Below are 21,410 nucleotides of genomic sequence, written 5' to 3' on the forward strand. Positions count from 1 at the left end.
AGGAATGCAATCAATGTAATTACCCCGCTCTACATACAAGGCGAAAGTCTTGCAACATTCAAAGATGATGGTTTGGGATAATTAGTACTTATTAAGTACACCATGGCACATAAAAGAGCTTATGAAGCCTTGAACCGAAAAAAGCAAGATCTCAGAGATCGTAAAAAAAAAAAAAGGAGGTAATGTCGTTTTACTCGCTGTACATTTTAGTCAAACATTACCAGTTATTCCACGAGGGAGACCAGCAGATGAACTCAACGCGTGTTTAAAATCCATGCTTCTCCCACGCTCAGTTATGTGTCGCGTGTTCTCGGGTAGGTACACCAAAAAATGTATACATTTAAGCATGTAATGGGCAAAGAAAAAATGAGGTATACCCGAAGGCACTGCAGTAGTACTCAATGTAACTTTACTTCTTAAATGTTAATGTTTTACTGTTTAATAATTTATACGCTTCTTATATATTGTTCAAATTCTTTTATCAAAATACCAGTGACAGCGCAATGCACGATAACATGGAGTGAATACACCATACGCATCTGCCCACGGCCGCCCTATTGTGCGCAGATAGGAGTTGATTCTAAAATAAAATAAACATAAAAAGAGTAATACAATCATCACCCATAAAGCGGATAGCAGACGTGACGTATTATATGTGTACCACATTTCAACTCAATAGGTGAAACGGTTTGCAAGCTACAGGTCATTTAAAATCCTGGACAGACCAACGAAAAGCCACGGTAGCAAATTATAGAAGAAGATTTTACTGTTTAATAATTTATATTTATATGAAATGTGCTTCTTATATATTACTTCATATTCTCATATGATAATGATGTTTATGTTGTTTATATTGATTTCTATGTTATTGTAAGTGAATCTATGTGTGTATATGTATGTATGTATGTATGTATGTATGTATGTATGTATGTATGTATATATATATATATATATATATATATATATATATATATATATATATATATATAAAAAATATATATATAAAAAATATATGTGTATATGTATATATAATATATCTGTATATGTGTGTATATGTGTGTGTATATGTGTATATGTATATATATATGACAGCAACACTCATAACAATAACACAATTACATTGACAATCATGTTACGTTATTTTTAAAATGTTTCCTTTTCTTTTTCATAACCTCTTTAACACACTACTTCTCCGCTGCGAAGCGTGGGTATTTTGCTAGTATTGCTATAATATACTATCTTATTCTAGTGTTGTTAGTAAGTCTTGTACTTTTCTGAAAATTTTCTTGCTATGTTTTAATAAAGTATCTATCTATCTATCTATCTATCTATCTATCTATCTATCTATCTATCTATCTATCTATCTATCGTTTGTCGTGGATTTTACGCATTTTTATCAAGTTTTTGTTGTCTATTCACCTGTTGCCTGGACATATTGTTTTATTGTTTGCTGTGGATTCTACGGATTTTTATCAAGTTTTTGTTGTCTACTCACCTGTTGTCTGGATATACTGTTTTACCGTTTGTTGTGGATTTTGCGGCGCTGTCTGGATGGCATCCCTTTCTCCCTCTTCGGTTGGAATGGTGCTCAGCTATTCCAGTTTGCAACTTTGCTAACTAAATCCTGTAACCACTCCTGGAATTAACATCCCTATCATTAAAGAACTTGGACTTCTTCGCCGTCCTCGTTACATTCATAGAGGCTCTGGTCGAAAGTTCATTTTCCATAATCAGCAAAAGTGCTCTTTTTCCAACATTCCATCTTTTTGGTCACATGTCGCACGTTTGATGCGTCATCAGAGCACGGTTGTTTCAGCTACTATCAACACTAAAAGTATCGCAAGATCTCTGCGCTCTAGCATGGGAAACACCCAAGCCATTGTGAGAAATACCGCGAGATCCTTACATCCCCGGCTGGATTTATTTTGTGAAGTGGATTCTAAGCTGCATGGAGTGGATTTTAATGTTTTGAGACCTGTACAGAGATTTACTCCACAATCACTGGTCAAATTTGAACTGTTTAATTCTCAGTCCATCAGCAATAAATCCACACTGATTGAAGAACACATCAGGGAGAAGGGGCTTGACTTCATGTGTCTGACAGAAACCTGGCACCAGTCAGAGGCTTACTCTGCCTTAAATGAGGCGTGTCCATCTGGCTACAGTTATTTGGAAGCAGCTCGCAGCACTGGGCGTGGTGGTGGCCTAGCCATCATCTATCGTCAGGTCCTGGGGTTGTTCCCTATTTTGTTACCTGTAACATCTTCCTGCAAGTGTCTTGCATTTAAATGCAAGCCCCCTTTTCCCATGACTGTTCTTCTTATCTATCGACCTCCAAAACCCAACTGTGCCTTTATTCCGGAAATCACTGATCTTCTCACAACACTTTGTGCCACCTCTGCTAACATTATAATCCTGGGAGATATAAATATTCATGTTGATAATCCTAAAGGTTATCTCACTGTTGATTTTCTTGAGGTGTTAGATTCTCTCAACTTACAACAATATGTTGATGTCCCCACACATTCTAGGGGACATACACTTGACTTGGTTATTTCAAACTCTGCTTTAATTAGTAATTTACAGGTTTATGATCTTGGTATTTCAGACGACAAAGTAGTGTCAATGGAGCTGCCCTTTTTCTCCCCTTCTACCAAACCAAAACGACAGATTCATTTTAGAAATTTGAAGAACATCAATGTGGATGCCTTGGCCCTGGACCTTAAACTTCTATCTTCTGACCTTACCAGTTCCAGCTCTATTGCTGACCTCATGGATTTCTACAACCAGTCTCTGAGCAGAATCTTCTGGACTTTCACGCCCCTTTAACATCTAGGTCCGTCTCATTTCATGCTCAGCACCTTTGTACACCTGCGAGCTACGAAAAATGAAGGTGGCTGGGCGTATCCTTGAGCGGCAGCTTAAGGCTTCTGGGTTTACTGTTCACAAACAGGCCTATAGGGAACATCGGAGGGCATATGTAGAAGCTCTGAAGGTTGCACAGTCCAGGTTCTATTCTACCATCATTAGAAATAGCTCCAGGGATCCAAAAAAACTTTTTTCAACTATAAATCATCTTCTTAAACCTCCTTCATGTGCTCATTCCGAGGCCACTGATGAGAGGTGTACTTTGCATATTAATTTTTTCAAACAAAAGGTTTATAACATCCGCTTTTACACCTCTCTACCATGGATATTCTGTTCTCCCCAACTGTCGACCCGCTGCCTGAGACTGTCCAGCCCCTTTGCTCCTTCTCTGTTGCCACACGGGAAGAGGTGGAGGACGTCATCAGGAAAATGAAACTGTCTACCAGTTCTCTGGACCCTTTTCCCTCAGCCTTGCTAAGGGCCAACATTTCTGCTGTTTCTCCACTTATCACCAGGATTATAAACCATTCCCTTTTGGCTGGCCATATTCCTTCTGCACTAAAAACTGCTGTCATCAGACCTCTAGTGAAAAAACCCACCCTGGATCCTGAAGTTCTCTCTAACTATAGACCCATCTCTAATCTTCCAATTCTCTCTAAAGTTCTGGAAAAAATAGTTACAGTACAACTTCATGATCATCTCAAATTGAATAACCTATTTGAAAAGTTTCAGTCTGGTTTTCGCTCTGGCCATAGCACCGAAACAGCCCTGGTCAGGGTCACTAATGACCTTCTGATGTCAGCAGATACTGGTTCTCCTTCTTTACTCATTCTCCTTGACCTGACAGCTGCTTTTGATATAATTGATCATAATATTCTTCTTCTTATTTGACCGGTAGAACTGAGCATGTCGCCCTTGGCAGCGCAAAATCTCACACCCATAATGTTACCTGTGGTGTTCCACAGGGCTCTGTGTTAGGCCCCATCCTTTTCATCATGTACATGCTCCCCCTTGGAAGTGTCATTAGCAGACATGGCCTATCTTTCCATTGCTATGCCGATGACAGTCAGCTTTATCTTAGGACTACCCCCACCTCCTCTACTGCTCCTCTGCCAACATCTACACTGACTATTTGTTTGGAGGCAATAGAGGCATGGATGAGGCTTAATTTCCTTCAGCTTAACAGATCTAAAACAGAAGCCATTTTAGTTGGCACACCACACCATCTTCGTTCTTCTACCATCACCAGTATCACTTTCTCTGATCAAAACATTCCTCTTTCTACATTTGTTACCAATTTGGGTGTTAAAAGGGACTCTCAACTCACTTTTGACAGCCACATTAAACATCTCTGTAAGTCACCTTTTTACCATCTCAGGAACATTGCTAAACTTCGTCCAACACTTACCCTGGCAGATGCAGAGAGGCTTGTCCATGCCTTTGTCTCGTCCAGGCTGGATTACTGTAATGCGCTCCTCATTGGGATTCCTGGCAAGAGTATCCAGAGACTCCAGTACATTCAGAACAGCGCTGCCAGGATCCTGATGAGGGTGCGAAAGCATAGCCACATCACTCCTATCTTGAAAACCCTTCACTGGCTCCCTGTACCACTTAGAATAGAGTACAAGGTTTCCCTCCTTACCCATCAGTGCATCTATGGATCTGCTCCCCTGTATTTACAGGAATTCCTTATCCCTCATACTTAATCACGCACCCTCCGTTCTGTGCATACTAACACTCTTCAAGTTCCCAGAACTAAGCTTAGCAGTATGGGTGATAGGGCCTTTTCTTCGGTGGTGCCGAGGCTGTGGAATTCTCTCCCTGACTACCTGAGAGCAGAGTTGACTGATGTTTTTAAACGAAACCTAAAAACCTATCTTTTTAGAAAGACATTTTGTTAAATTATTTTTATAGATTATCTTGTTTGTTAATTTATTCTTATTTTTGTAGCACTTTGAGATTGTTAAATATAAAGCACAATATAAATAAAATTTATTATTATTTATTATTATTATTGTCTGGTACCCTGTTCTAGTCTAAAGTAGTCTGAATTAATGTTGTTAATGCAAACTGAAGCTTCTGGATTGGTATACAGTAGTTTGATCCATGCACAAATGTTCGGGCTAAACCCAAATTTCTCTAATGTAGTGAAAAGGTAGTTCCATTCAATCATATCAAATGCTTTTTCTGCATCCAATGATAATAATATCTCAGGGGTGATTGACTTTGTGGGTGAATATATTACATTAAACAGGCGTTGGAGATTGGAAGTTAAGTGTCTGTCTTTAATAAATCCAGTTTGGTCTTGTGATATTACTGAAGGCAGCACTTTCTCCATCCTTCTAGCTAGGACTTTGGAGAGTATCTTCACATTCCACGTCTTATTTTGAAAATATTTGGATTTCACAGTCAGAAAACAATTTGGCTTTTATCCAAAAATAAAAACGAATGAAAAGAAATCGCTTAAATGACATGTCGCTGTGAATGTGTAAAGACTGTGAACTCTAAACATCAGTCGGTACAAAATAAGATGTTTGCATTCATATGTGTGATAGCATGTTTCATTTTCAAACAGACATATCTGATATAATAAAGTCTGTGTAAATGTATGGTGCTTGTAAAAGTAAGCTCAATAAAGACAAATTGATTAATGGTTGACGTCACAGAAGCGTGATTGTCAAAAATAAAAACTCACATTCAAGCAGTTATAGTTGGTATAATAAACACATCCATTTGCTTTGTGTCTACAAGACGTAACATTTCTTGGTTTGTTGTACATTTACACGGATCGCTGTAGCATGAAACACACATGAACTGTATGTATTTCAAACACTGATATATCATTGCTAACATATCTCCTTACAACTCTTTGCCATATAAATTTTCAAAGCATATTTGTGCTGTAAGTTAGAGAATTCGAGCTCCTGGTGTAACACAGAGAGTGTAAGTGTCAGGAGGGGCAAACGGCTGGCTGGACGAGGGATGGGTCAGTGCAGGTTCAGCGCTGCTAACTGACACATTTACAACAAAGGTGTAGTCCGAGGGTGTTGTACCATGTTGGCCATTATGGGTGTAGTGAGAAGTCAAGCAAAATGACATCTTTTATTGGCTAACTAAAAAGATTACAATATGCAGGTTTTCATGGCAACTCAGGCCCGTTCTTCAGGCAGACGTAATCAAAACAAAGGTGGTTATCGGTGGGCAGTTGCTGCACTGATAAGAACATAGGAGTTTCCTCATGCGTGTTTGGGGAAAGTAGGCTTTACATGAATGAAATATTTTGAAGACATTGGCACAGTGTTAAAGATCTTCTAACAAATTATTTTTGTTCTCGGTCCTCTCTGAAATCTCATCCCCTCTTCTCTCCTGATGCAGACTTTCTCATCTCACTGTGTCCTTCCTGCTGATGGAGACTCGCTCAGCTTCACTGTCACTGCTGATTTCTCTTCTGAGGACCTGAGAAATGAGCTGTCATGTCTGAAAAAGAGTTTGGAGAAGATCATCCAGTGGGACATCAAGACATGGAGTCCATCAGGTACAGCGTCTGTTCATGTTGTTGTGAAAGGCCACTCAATGTCCTCTTATCGTCCTCTTTAGAAGGACCAGAGTGACGACAAGAGGACATTGAGTGGTGAGACACTTGAAGAAGGTCTGCTCTTTGACATTTAATTTGATATCGACAATATTTTATTATACACTATGTAGCTGCGTTTATTCAGAATTACTAAGGTTCTGCAGCTTTAATTTGCTTCATGAGATTCAACGATAGCTTGACACGTTGAAATGATTCCACAGACAAAATATCTTCATTTCTAAAAGCTTTAGTAAAAATTCAAAGTAAAACAGTTCACACAAAAATAGAGAAATAATTGATACAGCAAAGGAAAGAAAAGTTTTTGTATAAGAAAAGTCCTGTTTAAAGCTTATATATCTTGTTTGTTTCTTGAAGTTCTCCCACTTGCAAACTGCATAAAGGGTCTACCAGCCCATACTAGCAATGAGACTAACTCCAAACACACACTGACTCAATTAACACACATTATTATTTATATAGCAAGAAAGTTCAATCTCATATTAACTTACATGGCGTAAAAGACTACACCATATTCTATTTAGAAGCTAATGTTCTATAGAGATCACACAAACACTAATATGAATTTAACTTAAGCATTAACTTTCTAAGATTGGCTCTTACATTTCTGGCCCCTAATTGGCTATGCAGGAGCTGAGATAATTACTATACTTTACTTAATAAGAGCCACTAACTTTACTTTCCATTAACTATTGTTTTCAAGTCACTAATAATAACACTGCAAACAAACATTTAAGGATTTCTTATTTCAAATGTTGGTTGTTTCTTACAGCAGGCCCAGTTTATTCAGAGGTAATAATAATAATAATAATAATAATAATAATAATAATACATTTTATTTATATAGTGCCTTTCCCATGCTCAAGGCACTTACAGAATATAATAAAGAATGTCAGGGTATACAGTATATAGCGTTATAAAAACCAGATAAATAAATAAAGAGAATTACGACATGTAAATTCAGAGAAAATCCTAACAGACAACATAATTGATGGTCTAGCACACACACACAGGTTACATGAGCATCTTGACATGGAGGTAAACTGAGAGAAGGGTAATAAAGTCAAGTAGAGCTAAAAGCCTTCCTGAACAGATGAGTTTTGAGTTGTTTTTTAAAAGAATTCATGGAGTCAGCTGACCTGATTAATTTCGGTAGGTCATTCCAGAGTCTGGGTGCTATACAGCTGAAGGCCCTGTCACCCATGGAGTGTAGATTAGTGAGGGGCACAACAAGATGACCAGAATCAGAGGACCGTAGTGGACGGGCAGGCACATAGTGATGGAGTAGGTCACTGATGTAGTTTGGCGTGAGGTTATTTAAGGCTTTGTAGGTTATTAGTAGGATTTTATATTCGATTCTGTAGAACACAGGGAGCCAGTGAAGACGGAGCAGGATGGCTGTGATGTGCTCGCTGCTGCTGGTTCGAGTAAGGACTCCTACAGCCGAGTTTTGAATAAGCTGGAGCTGTGATATCAGATTAGAAGGGGCACCTGCCAGTAGGGAATTACAATAATTGATACGGGATGTGATAAAAGCATAGACAAGTTTCTCAGCATTAGAGAAGGAGAGGAAGGAGCAAACACGTGATATGTTACAGAGGTGAAAGTAAGAAAGTTTCTTAATGTGATTTATGTGGGCGGAATAAGAAAGGGAGGAATCAAAAATGACACCAAGATTCTTTGCAGTAGAGGCAGGTCTGATGAGGTCACCGCCAAGATAGACTGAGAAGGAACTCATTTTATGAAGTTGCACTTTAGTCCCAATTTGCAGGAGATCAGTTTTGTTACAATTTAATTTTAAAGAGTTCTGCTCCATCCAGGTTTTAATTTCACTAAGGCAGGTTGTGAGCTGAGAAAGCTCTGATGAAGTTCCACTTTTAACATTGAAGTAGAGCTGAGTATCATCTGCATAAAAATGATAATCCAGTCCATATGGCCAAGGGGAAGCTTATAAATACAGAAAAGCAGAGGGCTGAGGACAGAGCCCTGAGGAACTCCTTGTTGGACTGGCGCTGAGCTGGATCTGCTGTTGCCAAGACTAAGAAACTCTTGCTTATCAGGCAGATAGGACTTGAACCACTGGAGGGCAGTGCCAGAGATACCCAGCATGTTCTCCATCATTCTGGACAGTAGAATGTCATGTCTGACCTGAGTGTCAAATGCTGCACTGAGGTCTAACAGAATTAATATGCTGGTTTGTCCAGAGTCTGCTGCCATAAGCAAATCATTGGTTACCCGTAGCAGAGCAGTTTCACAGCTGTGCCGCGCCCTGAAACAGACTGAAAGGGTCCATCAAATTATTAGAAGTTAAGTAGCTGGTGAGTTGGGAAGCTACAACACGCTCAAGAACCTTTGACAGGAAAGGTAAGTGGGAAATAGGTTGTCACCATCGAGACCAGATTTTTTTAACATTGGGGTTACAGAAGTGATTTTAAAAGTGAGTGGCACAGAGCCAGTGCCAAGGGATGAGTTTATTATTGTTGTAACAGTCGGGATTATGGCATGAAGGCAGGACTGAAGTAGTGTGGTGGGGATGGGGTCCAGTACACAAGTAGTCGGCCTCATCTTACAAAGCAGGTTATTAACAAACGCAGAAGTGACTGGTGAGAACTTAGAGAAGGAGCTGGATGGAGTGGGAAAACAGGGAGAGATATAAACAGATGATGTATTTATGTTAGTTGAATTATTTAGATCTTTAATTTTGTTACGGAAAAAGTGGAGGAATTCCTCACAGACTTCAGTAGAAGAGGTAGTTGGGCCAGATGCGGGTTTGAGTAGTTTATTAACTACAGAGAACAAAACCCTTGGGTTATCGTGGCCACTTTCTGTTATTCTACCACAATGGGCATTCTTGGCAGAAGTTAGTGCTTCTCTGTAAGCTCATTGGTTTTCAGAAAGACTGAATGTGCACGGTGAGGCCAGTCTAATTGACATTCTCTCAAGGAGTCGGCCAGCTGCTTTCATAGATCGCAATTCTGAGTTATACCAAGGGGCTGAGCGCTTAAAGGAAACCTCCTTATGTTTTAAAGGAGCTGTTTTATCTAATGCTGAATGAAGGGCTGAGTTATAGTGGTCAACAAGACTATCTGGTATTGATGGAATAGGTGAAGACAGTAAAAGATCAGAAAGGATAGAGGTCTGTCCAGTGTGCTGGTTTTGGTCTGCACACAAACTCTTCTGACTGCCCCATTGCCATCTGCCATTGTTTTGATGACTCGACCCTTTATTTACCCAGGAATTGTGGGGTGCAGCATCATCTACAATTAAAACAACATCCCCTGGATATAAATTTCTTCTTGCTGTAAGCCATTTTTGACGTTCTTGAAGTATTGGTAAATGCTCCTTAGACCATCTTTTCCAAAACAAACCAACCATTTATTGAAGTTACTTCCAGCGTCTCCGAGTGTACTGGTCGTTTTTAAAAAAAAGTCCAGAAGGCATGTCAGGTTGTGTCTTCAGTACCAGCAAGTTATTGGGTGTGATTGCCTCCAAATCATTTGGATCATCTGATGTCTTTGTGAGAGGTCTGTTATTGATGATTGAGTGAACTTCACACATTACTGTTTGGAGACTTTCATCATCGAGTGTCTGTTGGTTTAGTGTTGAGTTTAAGATCTTTCTTATGCTCCTGATTTGTCTCCCACACTCCACCTTGATGAGAGGCTGATGGTGGATTGAAAATTCATTTCTTTCTTCATCATCCATCCATCCATTATCCAACCCGCTATATACTAACTAAAGGGTCACGGGGGTCTGCTGGAGCCAATCCCAGCCAGCACAGGACGCAAGGCAGGAACAAATCCTGGGCAGGGTGCAAGCCCACCTCAGGGCACACACACACACACCCACACACAATTTAGGATCGCCAATCCAACTAACCAGCATGTTTTTGGACTGTGGGAGGAAACCCATGCAGACACAGGGAGAACATGCAAACTCCATGCAGGGAGGACCCGGGAAATGAAGCTTCATCATATACTGTTGCTAATTTTTTCTTGGTCTATATTTTAATTGCTTTATGTAGAGCTCTTTCTGCTCCAGTAAAGTTTGCTCATTATATGAATGCATGATTTTTATTTGTCCTCTTCTGCACATGAATCGGTGAATGGCCAGGATACAAGAATCAGTGTCTAAGCTGTGTGCAGTCTCTATGTGCGCAGCTCTGGTTGTTAAACAAGTGAAGATCACTCCGTACCTCTTGACCAGACTTTGTCCTCTTTTGACTTGAAAGGACCCAAAATAATCAACTCCAACATTAGTGAACGGTGATTGGTCAGGTAACAAGCGAACTTCTGATAAATCTGCCATTTTTTGCTCTCCTGCTTTCTCATTGTATCTTCTGCATGTTGTGCACTTTGAAATGATTTTCCTGACAGTGGAGTTTGCTTGAGGTATCCAGTACTTCTGGCATAGTTGTGCGAGCCTATAATTGCACCCACAAGATCCGATTTCTTTATGAATGAAGAATTGCAGGATGTTTAGTTTCATCTGGCATTGCAGTTTTGCTGAGTCTTCCTCCATCTTGTATGATTGGGTCAAGTTTATAGATTTGACTGTTCTTTTTTACACAAAGCTCTTTTCTTTGAAGCCTTTAATTCTTCCGGACATTCTTATAGTTGAGGTGTATAAGCTCTGTTTCAGCTTTAGCCGAGTCTTCTAAAGTAAATCAGGTTTGGTTTTAAAGTCAGTTTATACTTTTCATGTGCTTTGTGATGAGTGATTTTTGTTCTTCTGGATTACTTTAAGATTGACTGACTTCTAGTTGAAATGTTTTACTTTCATATTTTAAGTGCAGCAGTATGTCTTTAAACTCGAGGAGCCAAGTCACTGCTTTCTTCAAGTTTAGCCAATCTGAAAAGTAAGTGATTAGTTTGTTGATGTGCTCAGTCGCCTCCTCTGTTCTTGTCATGTTAACTGCACAGATTTTAATTTCAGGATCATCTTCAGAAACTGAATCGTTCAGTTGATCTGGTCTTTTTGGCCACTCATGTTCAGGCTTCAATAAGGAACTTCAACCTTGTGACCATGTGGAGCTTTTGAGAAAGATTTCCATGCTTAACCCTCTGGATGCTTGATCAGCCGGATTAAGGGCAGATGTGACATACCTCCACTGTGAAGGTTGTGGATGATCTCTGATCACGGAGATTCTGTTGGCAACAAAGGTCTTGAATTGAGTGCTTTCATTTGAAATGTATGTGAGCATTGAGGTGCTGTCAGTCCCAAATGTAGATGAAGCTCACCTTTTAGCATTTTGTCCATTTTGACTGTCACAATGGCTGCTGTCAGCTCCAATCTTGGAATTGTGACCTGCTTCAATGGTGCAACTGTTGACTTCCCATCTTAAATGAACAATGTTTTTTGCCTTCTTTGTTAGTCAGGAGACGATATTTGACAGTGCCATATCCATCTTTACTGGCATCTGCAGAATGGTGCATTTGTGCTGACCTTATGGTTCCAAACCAGGCAGGTTTGATGCATCTGTTCACTTTATAGTCTGCTAGTAACTGTAAGTCATCCATCCATTTTTTCCATTTCTCACTGTGTTTGACTTCTACTTCTTCATCCCACCCACATTTGTCTTTGCACAAACTCTTAGAATAAGCTTTGCTGGCAGTAAGGCAGGTGCTAGAAAGCCAAGTGGATCATAAACTGAGCTAACAACAGACAGAATACCACGCCTTGTAGTGGGCTTGTTTGGTAACTTAATCTGAAATTTGAAACTGTCCATTTCTGTGCACCTCTGGACACCCAGGACACGCTCTGTGGGAAGGAGACTGTGGCTCAAGTCTAAGTCCTTTTGTTCAAGAGCTCTGTCTTCTTCAGGAATAGACAATAAAACTTCTCTGTTGTTACTCACCTACTTGGTCAAATGAAATCCACCTCTAAGGCATAGAGCTTGGAGGTCCTTTGCCAGCTTTATTGCTTGTTCTTCTGTTGTCACCGACCTTAAACAGTCATCCACATAGAAGTTATTGAGAATGGTGTTAACAGCTTCCTCAGGAAATGTATCTCTGGCATCTTCAGCTGTTCTACGCAAAGCATAAGAAGCACAACTGGGTGAAGAAGTATCACCAAACAGATGTACTGTCATTTTGTATTCCTCCAGGTCTTTACTTAGATTACCTTCAGGCCACCATAAAAAGCACAAGAGATCGGTGTCTTTATCTGGTACTTTAACTTGGTAGAACATTGACTTAATATCTGCCATTAGTGCTACTGGCTCCTTTCTGAATCTTATAAGGACGCCAGTGAGTGTGTTAGTTAGGTCAGGGCATTTTAATAATTGTTCATTAAGTGAAGTCCCCTTGTAGGTGGCAGTGCAGTCAAAGACCACTCAAATCTTATTTTTCTTTGGATGATACACACCGTGATGTGGGATGTACCACACTCTGCCTTCATTACAATTCAGGATTTCTTTGGGTACCTTGACAGCGTAACCCTTCTCAATAATGTCTATCATGAACGTTTTATAGTCTTTGTGGAAACCTGAATTTTTGCTCAGTTTTCTTTTGAGCCCAATAGCACGCTGTTCAGCAATACAGCGATTGTTTGGCATTTTCAGTGTTTCATCCTTCAAAGGCAAATTTAAACAATAGTGGCCACCTACCAGTCTCACAGATTCTGAGGCTATGTGCATGAACTTGATGTCCTCCTGTGACATCTCCTCCTTTTCTTCACAGCTGTGCTCTGGAAATCTGTGTTATACTGTTGTATCATCATATCGTCAATCTCTGTTATTGACACACGATTGATTGAATGTTTGGGCCACTTACCACTTTGTTTTGTAAGGTCATCTATCTTTTTGTATTGCCCACTGACCGCTCATCCAGGTGTAGTCCTCACAGCATGATGTCCACCTCCTTGGCTAGGTATGATTCATGACTGCCTGAAGATTTCTGGGTTGTTCATTTCTATTAAAAGATCAACTTCACAGTCACTACGAGATAGATGTACCTCTTTAAGATATGCCCACTTATCGATTTCCTCTTGCAGTGGAATACTTTCTCTGTTCACTGGAATGGAGACCTGCGTGAAGACCTTTGACAAATCAATATATTCATCATCATTGAGACCACAGACTGGCAAATCTGACAGAGCATTCGGTTAGCATTTTTGAATCATCATCATAGTTACTCATAGTTTTGAGGAATACTTGTGTTCTTCTCCCCTGAAGGTTTAACTGTCTCTGAAGCTTTCAGTACAAATTGTTACTGTACTGCGGAGGTCTATAAAGGCGTATGTTTCTACATACCTTTAACTCTTCTTAGATTTTAACTTAACGTGAACCACATACAGTGCACACTCTTCTCTGGCCCCAGTAAAAGCACAAGTTCCAGTCTTGGTTCCCCCTCAGCAGATGTTGCTACCCTGGCTGTAGCCGTAGATGTTGCTCTATCCTATTTTTTATATACAGAATATCTGGGAGCTGAAAAAAACATGTCTGACACTTCATTCATTCTTTACAATTCTTACCAAGGTGCCCCTGTTTGAGACGGCAGTAACATGAACCTCTAGATTTTAAAAAGTCACTTCTTTACTTTATGTGGTAACTCTTTGACTTTACTAATTCAACGAGAGTATGCTGGCTATTGCAGAATACACAAGGCTTTTTAAATCCACAGAAGTCAGTAACAGTCTTTTTGACTGAGGTTTCTCGAGTCCCCCTTTCAGCAGCATCAGAAATACTTGTAGTGAAGATAATTCCTGATCTCTGGCCATACTTTAGAGGTGACCTACCCTTGTCAAAGCTTTTACATGAATGGGAAGTGTTAACATCTTAGCCTGTCGATGTAAAAAGGTAGGTAGATCATCAGTATCTGCCTCTCTGTCTTCTCTTTCTTCAAGTTTATAAGCTGTATTTCACCACTTATCTTGTAAAGGATATGGGCGTTTTGAGTTTATGGTATGGATGTTCTGATTGCTGTTGAACGCATCACTGCTCCTTGCATTGGCCATGGAGTCCATACAGTTATCAGGAAAGGTAACTCAGGGTTTCTCCATCATTTTTCTTTATTTGAGGCCACTTCAATGCTTTATCCATGTATGTATCAGCTATGTATATTTGGTTGCCATAATAACTTTCAAGTCACTTCCTGGCCTTTGCATAGCCTTGACTTGGTGGCAGTCGCACACAACCCTTAACCATTTCCTGGGCAGGACCTGTTGTATACTGGATTAGGTAATCTAATTTATCTTGAGGGTTCTCTAAAACATCGCCAACAGTGTGATCAAAGGCACTAATGAAAGCCACTGGATCACCTACAAATAAAGGGACCTGTCTGTGTGGTACTTCACCACGCGGTGCAGGAGGTGCAGAAGCAGGGGCTTCCTCTTTTTGGGCTAACATTTTAGTCATTTCAGTGACTGCCTTCTGACATTCGGTTTGATTTTGCATGAGCACATCTATCAGATCTTGTCTGGAAATCAGAGTGTCAGCCTTTGCGCTAGTGGAAGGTGTTTCGATCGTTCCTGTTTTTTTACTATAGACTCAAGCTCATGGAGCTTTTGTAGGATTCTATCAAGTTCCGACTTTTCAAGTGTGACTGTCAATGAAGGTGCTGGTGCCACGGTGGTTGGCTGATATGACGTACCACACTTACTACCAAAAGCGAACTTCAACTGAGAGGTTTGTGAAACTCTAGGTATTGTGTTTTCTCGAACTTGCATTTGCATCTCTCTAAATTGATTAACACTAGAATCCCTGAAGCCTACGAAAAAACTCGTAATCCTGGGCCACTTTAAACTCCTTCGTACCTCTCCTTATCTTTTGTTTTGTAAATGTGTCGATCAGCATAAGCAGCAAGCAGCCTGCTATCCCCCCCACCACCAGAGCTCAACTCGGGCAAAAAATTCTCCCAGCTTAATCTGTGTGCCTGGAGTTGCATAGAGAAAATCATATATCGTTATGTGGAACACATGCATTTCACTTGTGTTCCGTATCTACAATGATCTGTGTAAGTGTAGGACAATGGGAAATGCGAGAAATAAAAGAAATGTTGAACACATAACTAAAACAGAAACGTTTTTCATGTTTTAGTACTAACAAAAATTTTGTCATGAAGTACAAAATTTTGACATGAAGTGTATAATGTGGGGCAGCACGGTGGAGCAGTGGGTAGCGCTGCTGTCTTGCAGTAAGGAGACCTGGGTTTCCTTCCCGGGTCCTCCCTGTGTGGAATTTGTATGTTCTCCCCGTGTCTGCGTGGGTTTCCTCCCACAGTCCAAAGACATGCAGGTTAGATGCACTGGCGATTCTAAATTGTACCTAGTGTGGGTGCAGTGTGTGTGTGTGTGTGTGTGTGTGTGTGTGTGTGTGTGTGTGTGTGTGTGTGTGTGTGTGTGTGTGTGTGTGTGTACCCTGCGGTGGTGCTGGCACCCTGCCCTGGATTTGTTCCTGCCTAGCACCCTGTGTTGGCTGGGATTGGCTCCAGCAGACCCCCATGACCCTGTAGTTAGGATATAGTGGGTTAGAAAATGGATGGATGGGTGTATAATGTGTGAGGACTGAAGTCCAAATATCAAATAAGCACTTTCACAAAAGGTACAAATATAACAAAACAAGTGCGCTTTTATTCAAGAATGTAACTGAAGAAAAAGAAATCAGGTTAGTGTTCTCCATTGTCATGACTGCTTTGGTAGTACAGTGGTAAGAACTGCTGACTCCTAATCAACAGGTCGCGAGATTGAATCTGGGCACTCTGCAGAATTACCATGTTGCGTAGTGAGCTGCTCTTATTGTTACTGTTATACACTAAAAACATACATTTGATTTGAGTCTGTAACAGACGGTATAAATTTACAGTACTTGTAAAGGTTAGCGTAGTTGGTTTTTTTTTTATTCAGTTTTATTCTCTCAGTCACGTTCACGCTCCCCCTGATCTGACATTGCTGTTTTCACATAAAGACGTGATATAGCAGAGGTGAACTCAGATGAGGATGAGGGTTCTACATCAGAGAAACACAACAGAAGCCCTCACCACAAGAAACATCCACTCACATATAAGAACAACGCAGCTGCATCAGGCATAAAGGTGAAAGATGGCACTGTTTGGATAAAGGACGAGGTTGGGCGTCATCCTGCCAGTCAGTCTGCCCCACACTTGTCCTTCAACGAAACAGCACAGCTTACAGAGCTCACCAACGTATCGTGCAAACTCCTGTTTGTGATTGTCTTTATATAAAATACATGTACATGTTACTTATATAAAAGTCAGATTGAATGTTATTTACCTTGATTTATTTACTTATCTTACTACATTGAAAAGTCACAAGTAGACTGCAGAGCTTCCTGTGTTTGATCGACACGGACACGCTGACACAGTACAAGTGTACTGAAGTGACGTTAGCTGCAGGTGGAAGCTCCACACAACTGTTGCTACGGTTCTGCCTTTGTCCAGAAACAGTTTCATAAGCTTCATGACCTTAGTCTCGGAAAGTCTTTCTCTCATGGGAGAGCAGAGGAGACTAGGGAAGAGAAACTGGTGGGAGAGAGTGAGCTGAGGTGACAGCAGAAGGACACAGTGGGAAGAACTGTAATGGGAGAAGCAGGAAAAAACATGGAGAACTGAACTAAAAAGTGTCTGACGTGTGAAAGTGGAGTAACAGTTCATTTTGTGGGGGTGCAGTTCTGTGAGAGAACAAGTCCAGCAGTTTGCCAGTTTTCTCAGTTGATGGTCTGTGGAGTCTTTTAGAGTCCTTTAGAGTCTTTAGTGTCCTGATGCTTCCTGTCTTGCTATATAGTTATGAGACATGGACGCTATCTAGTGACCTGAGACGAAGGCTGGACTCCTTTGGTACTGTGTCTCTTCGGGGAATCCTTGGGTACCATTGGCTTGACTTTGTGTCGAAAGACTGGATGCTCATGGAGTCCCGAATGAGTCACATTACCTGCATTGTGAGGGAGCGTCAGTTACGGCACTACGGCCATGTGGTGCTTTTCCCCGAGGGTGATCAGCTCACAGGATCCTCATTGTTGGGGACCCGAGTGGCTGGACCAGGCCAAGGGGTCACCCACGTAACACCTAGCTGCGGCAGATAGAGGGTCATTTCCGGAGGGCGGGACTGGTCCATATGTCTGTCTGGGGGGGTTGCCTACCGGGATCCCGAGTTGTTTCATCGTGTGGTGGGTGTGTCAACGCACTGTACCAGTGCATGCTCCTCAACTTGTCTTGACTTGACTTGTGGTCTGTGGAGCTGTAACAGTTGAAAGAATAAAGAAGAGTGAGGAGGTTACTAGCAGCAGAGCATGCTGGAGAAGCATGTCCATCTCATTGAAGCTCCTTAACAGAAGCTCTGAGGGAAAGTGCTGTAGGTTTTGCCATATTTTCTGGATGGATCCATATCTCAGTCAATTCCACAAGCTGGAGAACACATTGGGTGGCCAATGTTGGTATGAAGTCCGCTTTATCAACTTCAGACTGACAGTTCCACAGGCCAATAAGAAGGGAGTCTCTGAAGGAGTGGCTTGAAGAAGCAGTTGAAGATTGTCGTTATTACACTCTCTCCTGTTGACAGGACAAGAGAAACATCTGGTATCAGTCCCAGGAATGTCCTGTACACACATGTTGAGAAACAGGAGATTAACAGAGAAACAGTTCATCTTGTTAAATAAGAGGACCCATTGCCTTGTTCAGTGTCTTTGCTTGATGGACTTGTGTAGGTTGACTTCTTCTGAATGAGGTGACGTTAGAAGTGGTGTCCTTCAGGGGTCACTGCTGGAGTTGGTGCTCTTTATAATATACACTACATAAACAATCTGATAAGAATATCATAAGTTAAATTTCACAGTCATACCACGCTAGATGGAAGGGCAGATAATGGAGAATTAGTTGAATCACTAAAGAAGTACCTAAAAAGAACACAGGAGTGGGAAGATTTGTAGACAATGAAGTTTAATGTAAGTAAATGTGAAAAATGATATGTTGTAATTTGAATTGGCCTGTTTTTGTGCATTGCTCACATGTCCAGTGTTCTGATGTTCTGATTTGTCCATCCTGTCTGAGTTTTGCTCTGGACTTTTTACATTGGCATTGCCCTCAATATGCCCACTTTTCTACTCTGTGGATTTTCTCATTTCTGATGTCTACTTCATGTGAATGACTAACGGCTTCCGAACAAACTGGATACATGTCACTGGTCTGACCCTCATGTCCCATTATATGTCTATCACTAATTCATCAAATTTATACACATTTACAATTTTATAAAGTTCAAAACTTCATGTTTTAAAGGAAGTAAAGCTTCATCCAGGATGGCCCCCTCACTGCTGTGATTGACCTGTCTGTCTTTATTTCTTTTATCACAGAAAAGAAACTCTTAGAGGAGACTGACATCAGAAACAATCCATCTGTCTCTGACCCTCGTGCTAAAGGTAACTCCTTTCTTTTACACATCTGCTCAGCAGTTCCTCCAGTCCTGTGCTCATCAGGTCTCCTCATTTATTTTCATTTTGACTTCTAGATCTCCATGAGACACACAGACAGGCTGTGTCTGAATCCACAAGAACTCTGGGGGCTCAGACTTCTCCTGGAGATCCACACACCACAGCTGTGGGCTTTGAGACTCAATACACAGAGTTGGTGGCCGTTGAACAGGACACAAGAAACCATAAGGTGACTGAACATAAACTTGTGAAGACTGGGAGGATCCATGAAGAGCTCATGAAGAAAGGAGCAGCAGAGAAATGTGAACGAATCTGGATTGAGCAGCTGTTTAGGAAAAGTCCTGTAAGTGTAAATCCAGTCAACATCATAGTGGTCAGTGGGATGGTCGGAATAGGGAAGACCACCATGATTCAGAAGATCATGTATGACTGGGCCAGAGGCACTCAGTACCAGAGGTTTGCATTTGTGTTCCTGTTTAAATTTAGAGAGCTTAACCTCTTAGACAATGAGAATGAGACACAAATGTCACTGACCAAACTGATTGAAAGGCACTATAAATATCTCAGTGATGATCCACTGAAAGACATTCTGAAGAATCCTGAAGCTCTCCTGTTTATATTCGATGGTCTGGAGGAGTACAAACACAAACTGGACTTCACCCAGAGTCAGTTCTGCTCAAACCCAGATGTTGAGGTGCCTGTCCACATCCTGGTCACCAGTCTGGTCAGTCGTACATTACTGAAGGGCTGTTCAGTCCTGATAACAAGCAGACCAACAGCCCTGGAAGCCATGGACATGGAAAGAGTCGATCAGTTTTTAGAGATCCTGGGGTTCTTTCCTGATCAAAGGCTGATGTACTGTAAGAATTTCTTTGTTGACTCTGCTCTGGCTACTCAGGCATTTCAGTATGTCAAGGAGAACACCATCCTGTACTCAATGTGCTTCATCCCCTCGTACTGCTGGATGATCTGCTCTGTGTTGAAGAGCCACTTCATGACACCTGAAACTGCCAAAAGTGAAGCTCTGCAAGTAGGTCAGTGGCTCTGTGAAACTCAGAATAAGGAGTTAATTAGAGACACCATTGGAAAGAATTTAAAGATGAACTTTAGCAGCACGACTTTATCTGCTGTGGACTGTGCTGTGCTGGCTGCTGTCATCAGCTGTTGTGGAGAACTTAAAGAACTTGACCTGTCATACACACCTCTGACCACCGAATGCATCGAGATACTGGAGCCGGGGCTCAGCTGCTGCAGTGTAGTTCGGTGAGTGATGCGACTTTGACGAGTTTTATCTGTCAGTATTGGCACTTTGTGTCAGGGCACTGAGCTCCACTGTCATAGGACCTTCTAATAAGCCCCACCCACTCAACAAGAAGTGAGGTCAACCGCTAATTACATGATAATTATGCCATCTCATTCTCGATGATGCTTTACAACTCGTCAGAACCATCCAGACCTCACACTGTCGTATCTGTTTCAGACTCTTAGAGTCATTAAAGACCCCTCGTGCAGACAATGAGCCAGTACCACTGGTGTAGATCAAGAGATTAAAAAGATGAACAAAAAGTGTTGTATTCTTACTGCATTAGTTAATAATCAAACAATGATGTGAAACATTATATTGTGTGAATGTGACCATAGTGGCTGAGAACTAAACCTAAAGTGTGATTATGAGTGCTGAGGAATGTTCACAATTTGCAGAATCCCAGATGAATCGATGAATCTCCAGTTCCTTTGCACCATCAACAGGCCGACTGTGGGCCAAAAAAAATGGATGGCCAGGGAGCTGGAGGTTTGATTTTTCACAATGATGTATTGATTACTGAGTTTAATTCTTTTTATTTCTTGTTACACTCACCACATGCCCAGACCACCTCATCTACCTCCTGTGGTGGTTCTGTTCAGTATTCCTTGTGTATTCCTAAAGTCCTTACCTTCTTCATGAGATGGAGTTTAGTAGTCCAGTGCAGGACCCTGGTCTCAGCCCCTTGTCCTCCCAAATGTCTTCATTCACTACTCAGAGCTCATAACCACAGGTGAGGATCAGCAGGTGAGCTGATCACTAAATAATGAGCTTCATCTGAGAACTTTGCTCCTCTTCACCACCCCTGCCATCTTTAGAGGGGCTTTATCCTCCTGCTTCTTCTGATACTTCAGATTTTATGTTGAACGTCAAGGCCGGCTGCTTTGTTTGATTCCATCACACTACAGCACCTCATAGCACACTGACACTCAGCCCACTTTGGTGCTATTAGTACTAATCTACCTGTCATTGTGTTTGTGATTTGAAGGAGTGCTTCACTTTGCTGGTGATGTTCTTCAAATGTAGCGCCTCTTTTGTTTCTCTTGTTTCTGTCTGAGAAATAACATTATATGTAGTTTAAATTGTAATTTTTCAAAAAGCACGATGAGAGTCCTAGGTTTTGAGGTATTCGATCCACGTATGTGGTAAGCTACTGCTATCTTGTTGTCTGATTTGTTTGATTTTTCCTCTCCGATTACTTTAGAGAATAGTTCAGCTATGAATTTCCCTGGGTTTGGACTTTCATGATTCTCAGGGAGACCTTT

At 41.1% G+C, this 21,410-nt stretch overlaps 2 protein-coding genes across 2 annotated transcripts in view; one reads left to right on the top strand and one right to left on the bottom strand.

Annotated features, from left to right (window-relative positions):
• Positions 1-21,410, bottom strand: part of LOC114643526 (NACHT, LRR and PYD domains-containing protein 3-like) — a 2,412,635-nt gene that overhangs the window by 2,219,790 nt on the left and 171,435 nt on the right. The gene's annotated exons all lie outside the window — the stretch shown is intronic.
• LOC114643530 (protein NLRC5-like) overlaps positions 1-21,410 on the top strand; it is a 1,801,805-nt gene that overhangs the window by 471,427 nt on the left and 1,308,968 nt on the right. Inside the window, exon 13 of the mRNA XM_051925774.1 lies at positions 18,920-20,105. Within this exon, the coding sequence (XP_051781734.1) occupies positions 18,920-20,105 (1,186 nt within the window). The remainder of the gene's footprint in view (positions 1-18,919; positions 20,106-21,410) is intronic.

Source organism: Erpetoichthys calabaricus, chromosome 4 (assembly GCF_900747795.2).
Source record: "Erpetoichthys calabaricus chromosome 4, fErpCal1.3, whole genome shotgun sequence".
Classification (NCBI taxonomy): domain Eukaryota; kingdom Metazoa; phylum Chordata; class Cladistia; order Polypteriformes; family Polypteridae; genus Erpetoichthys; species Erpetoichthys calabaricus.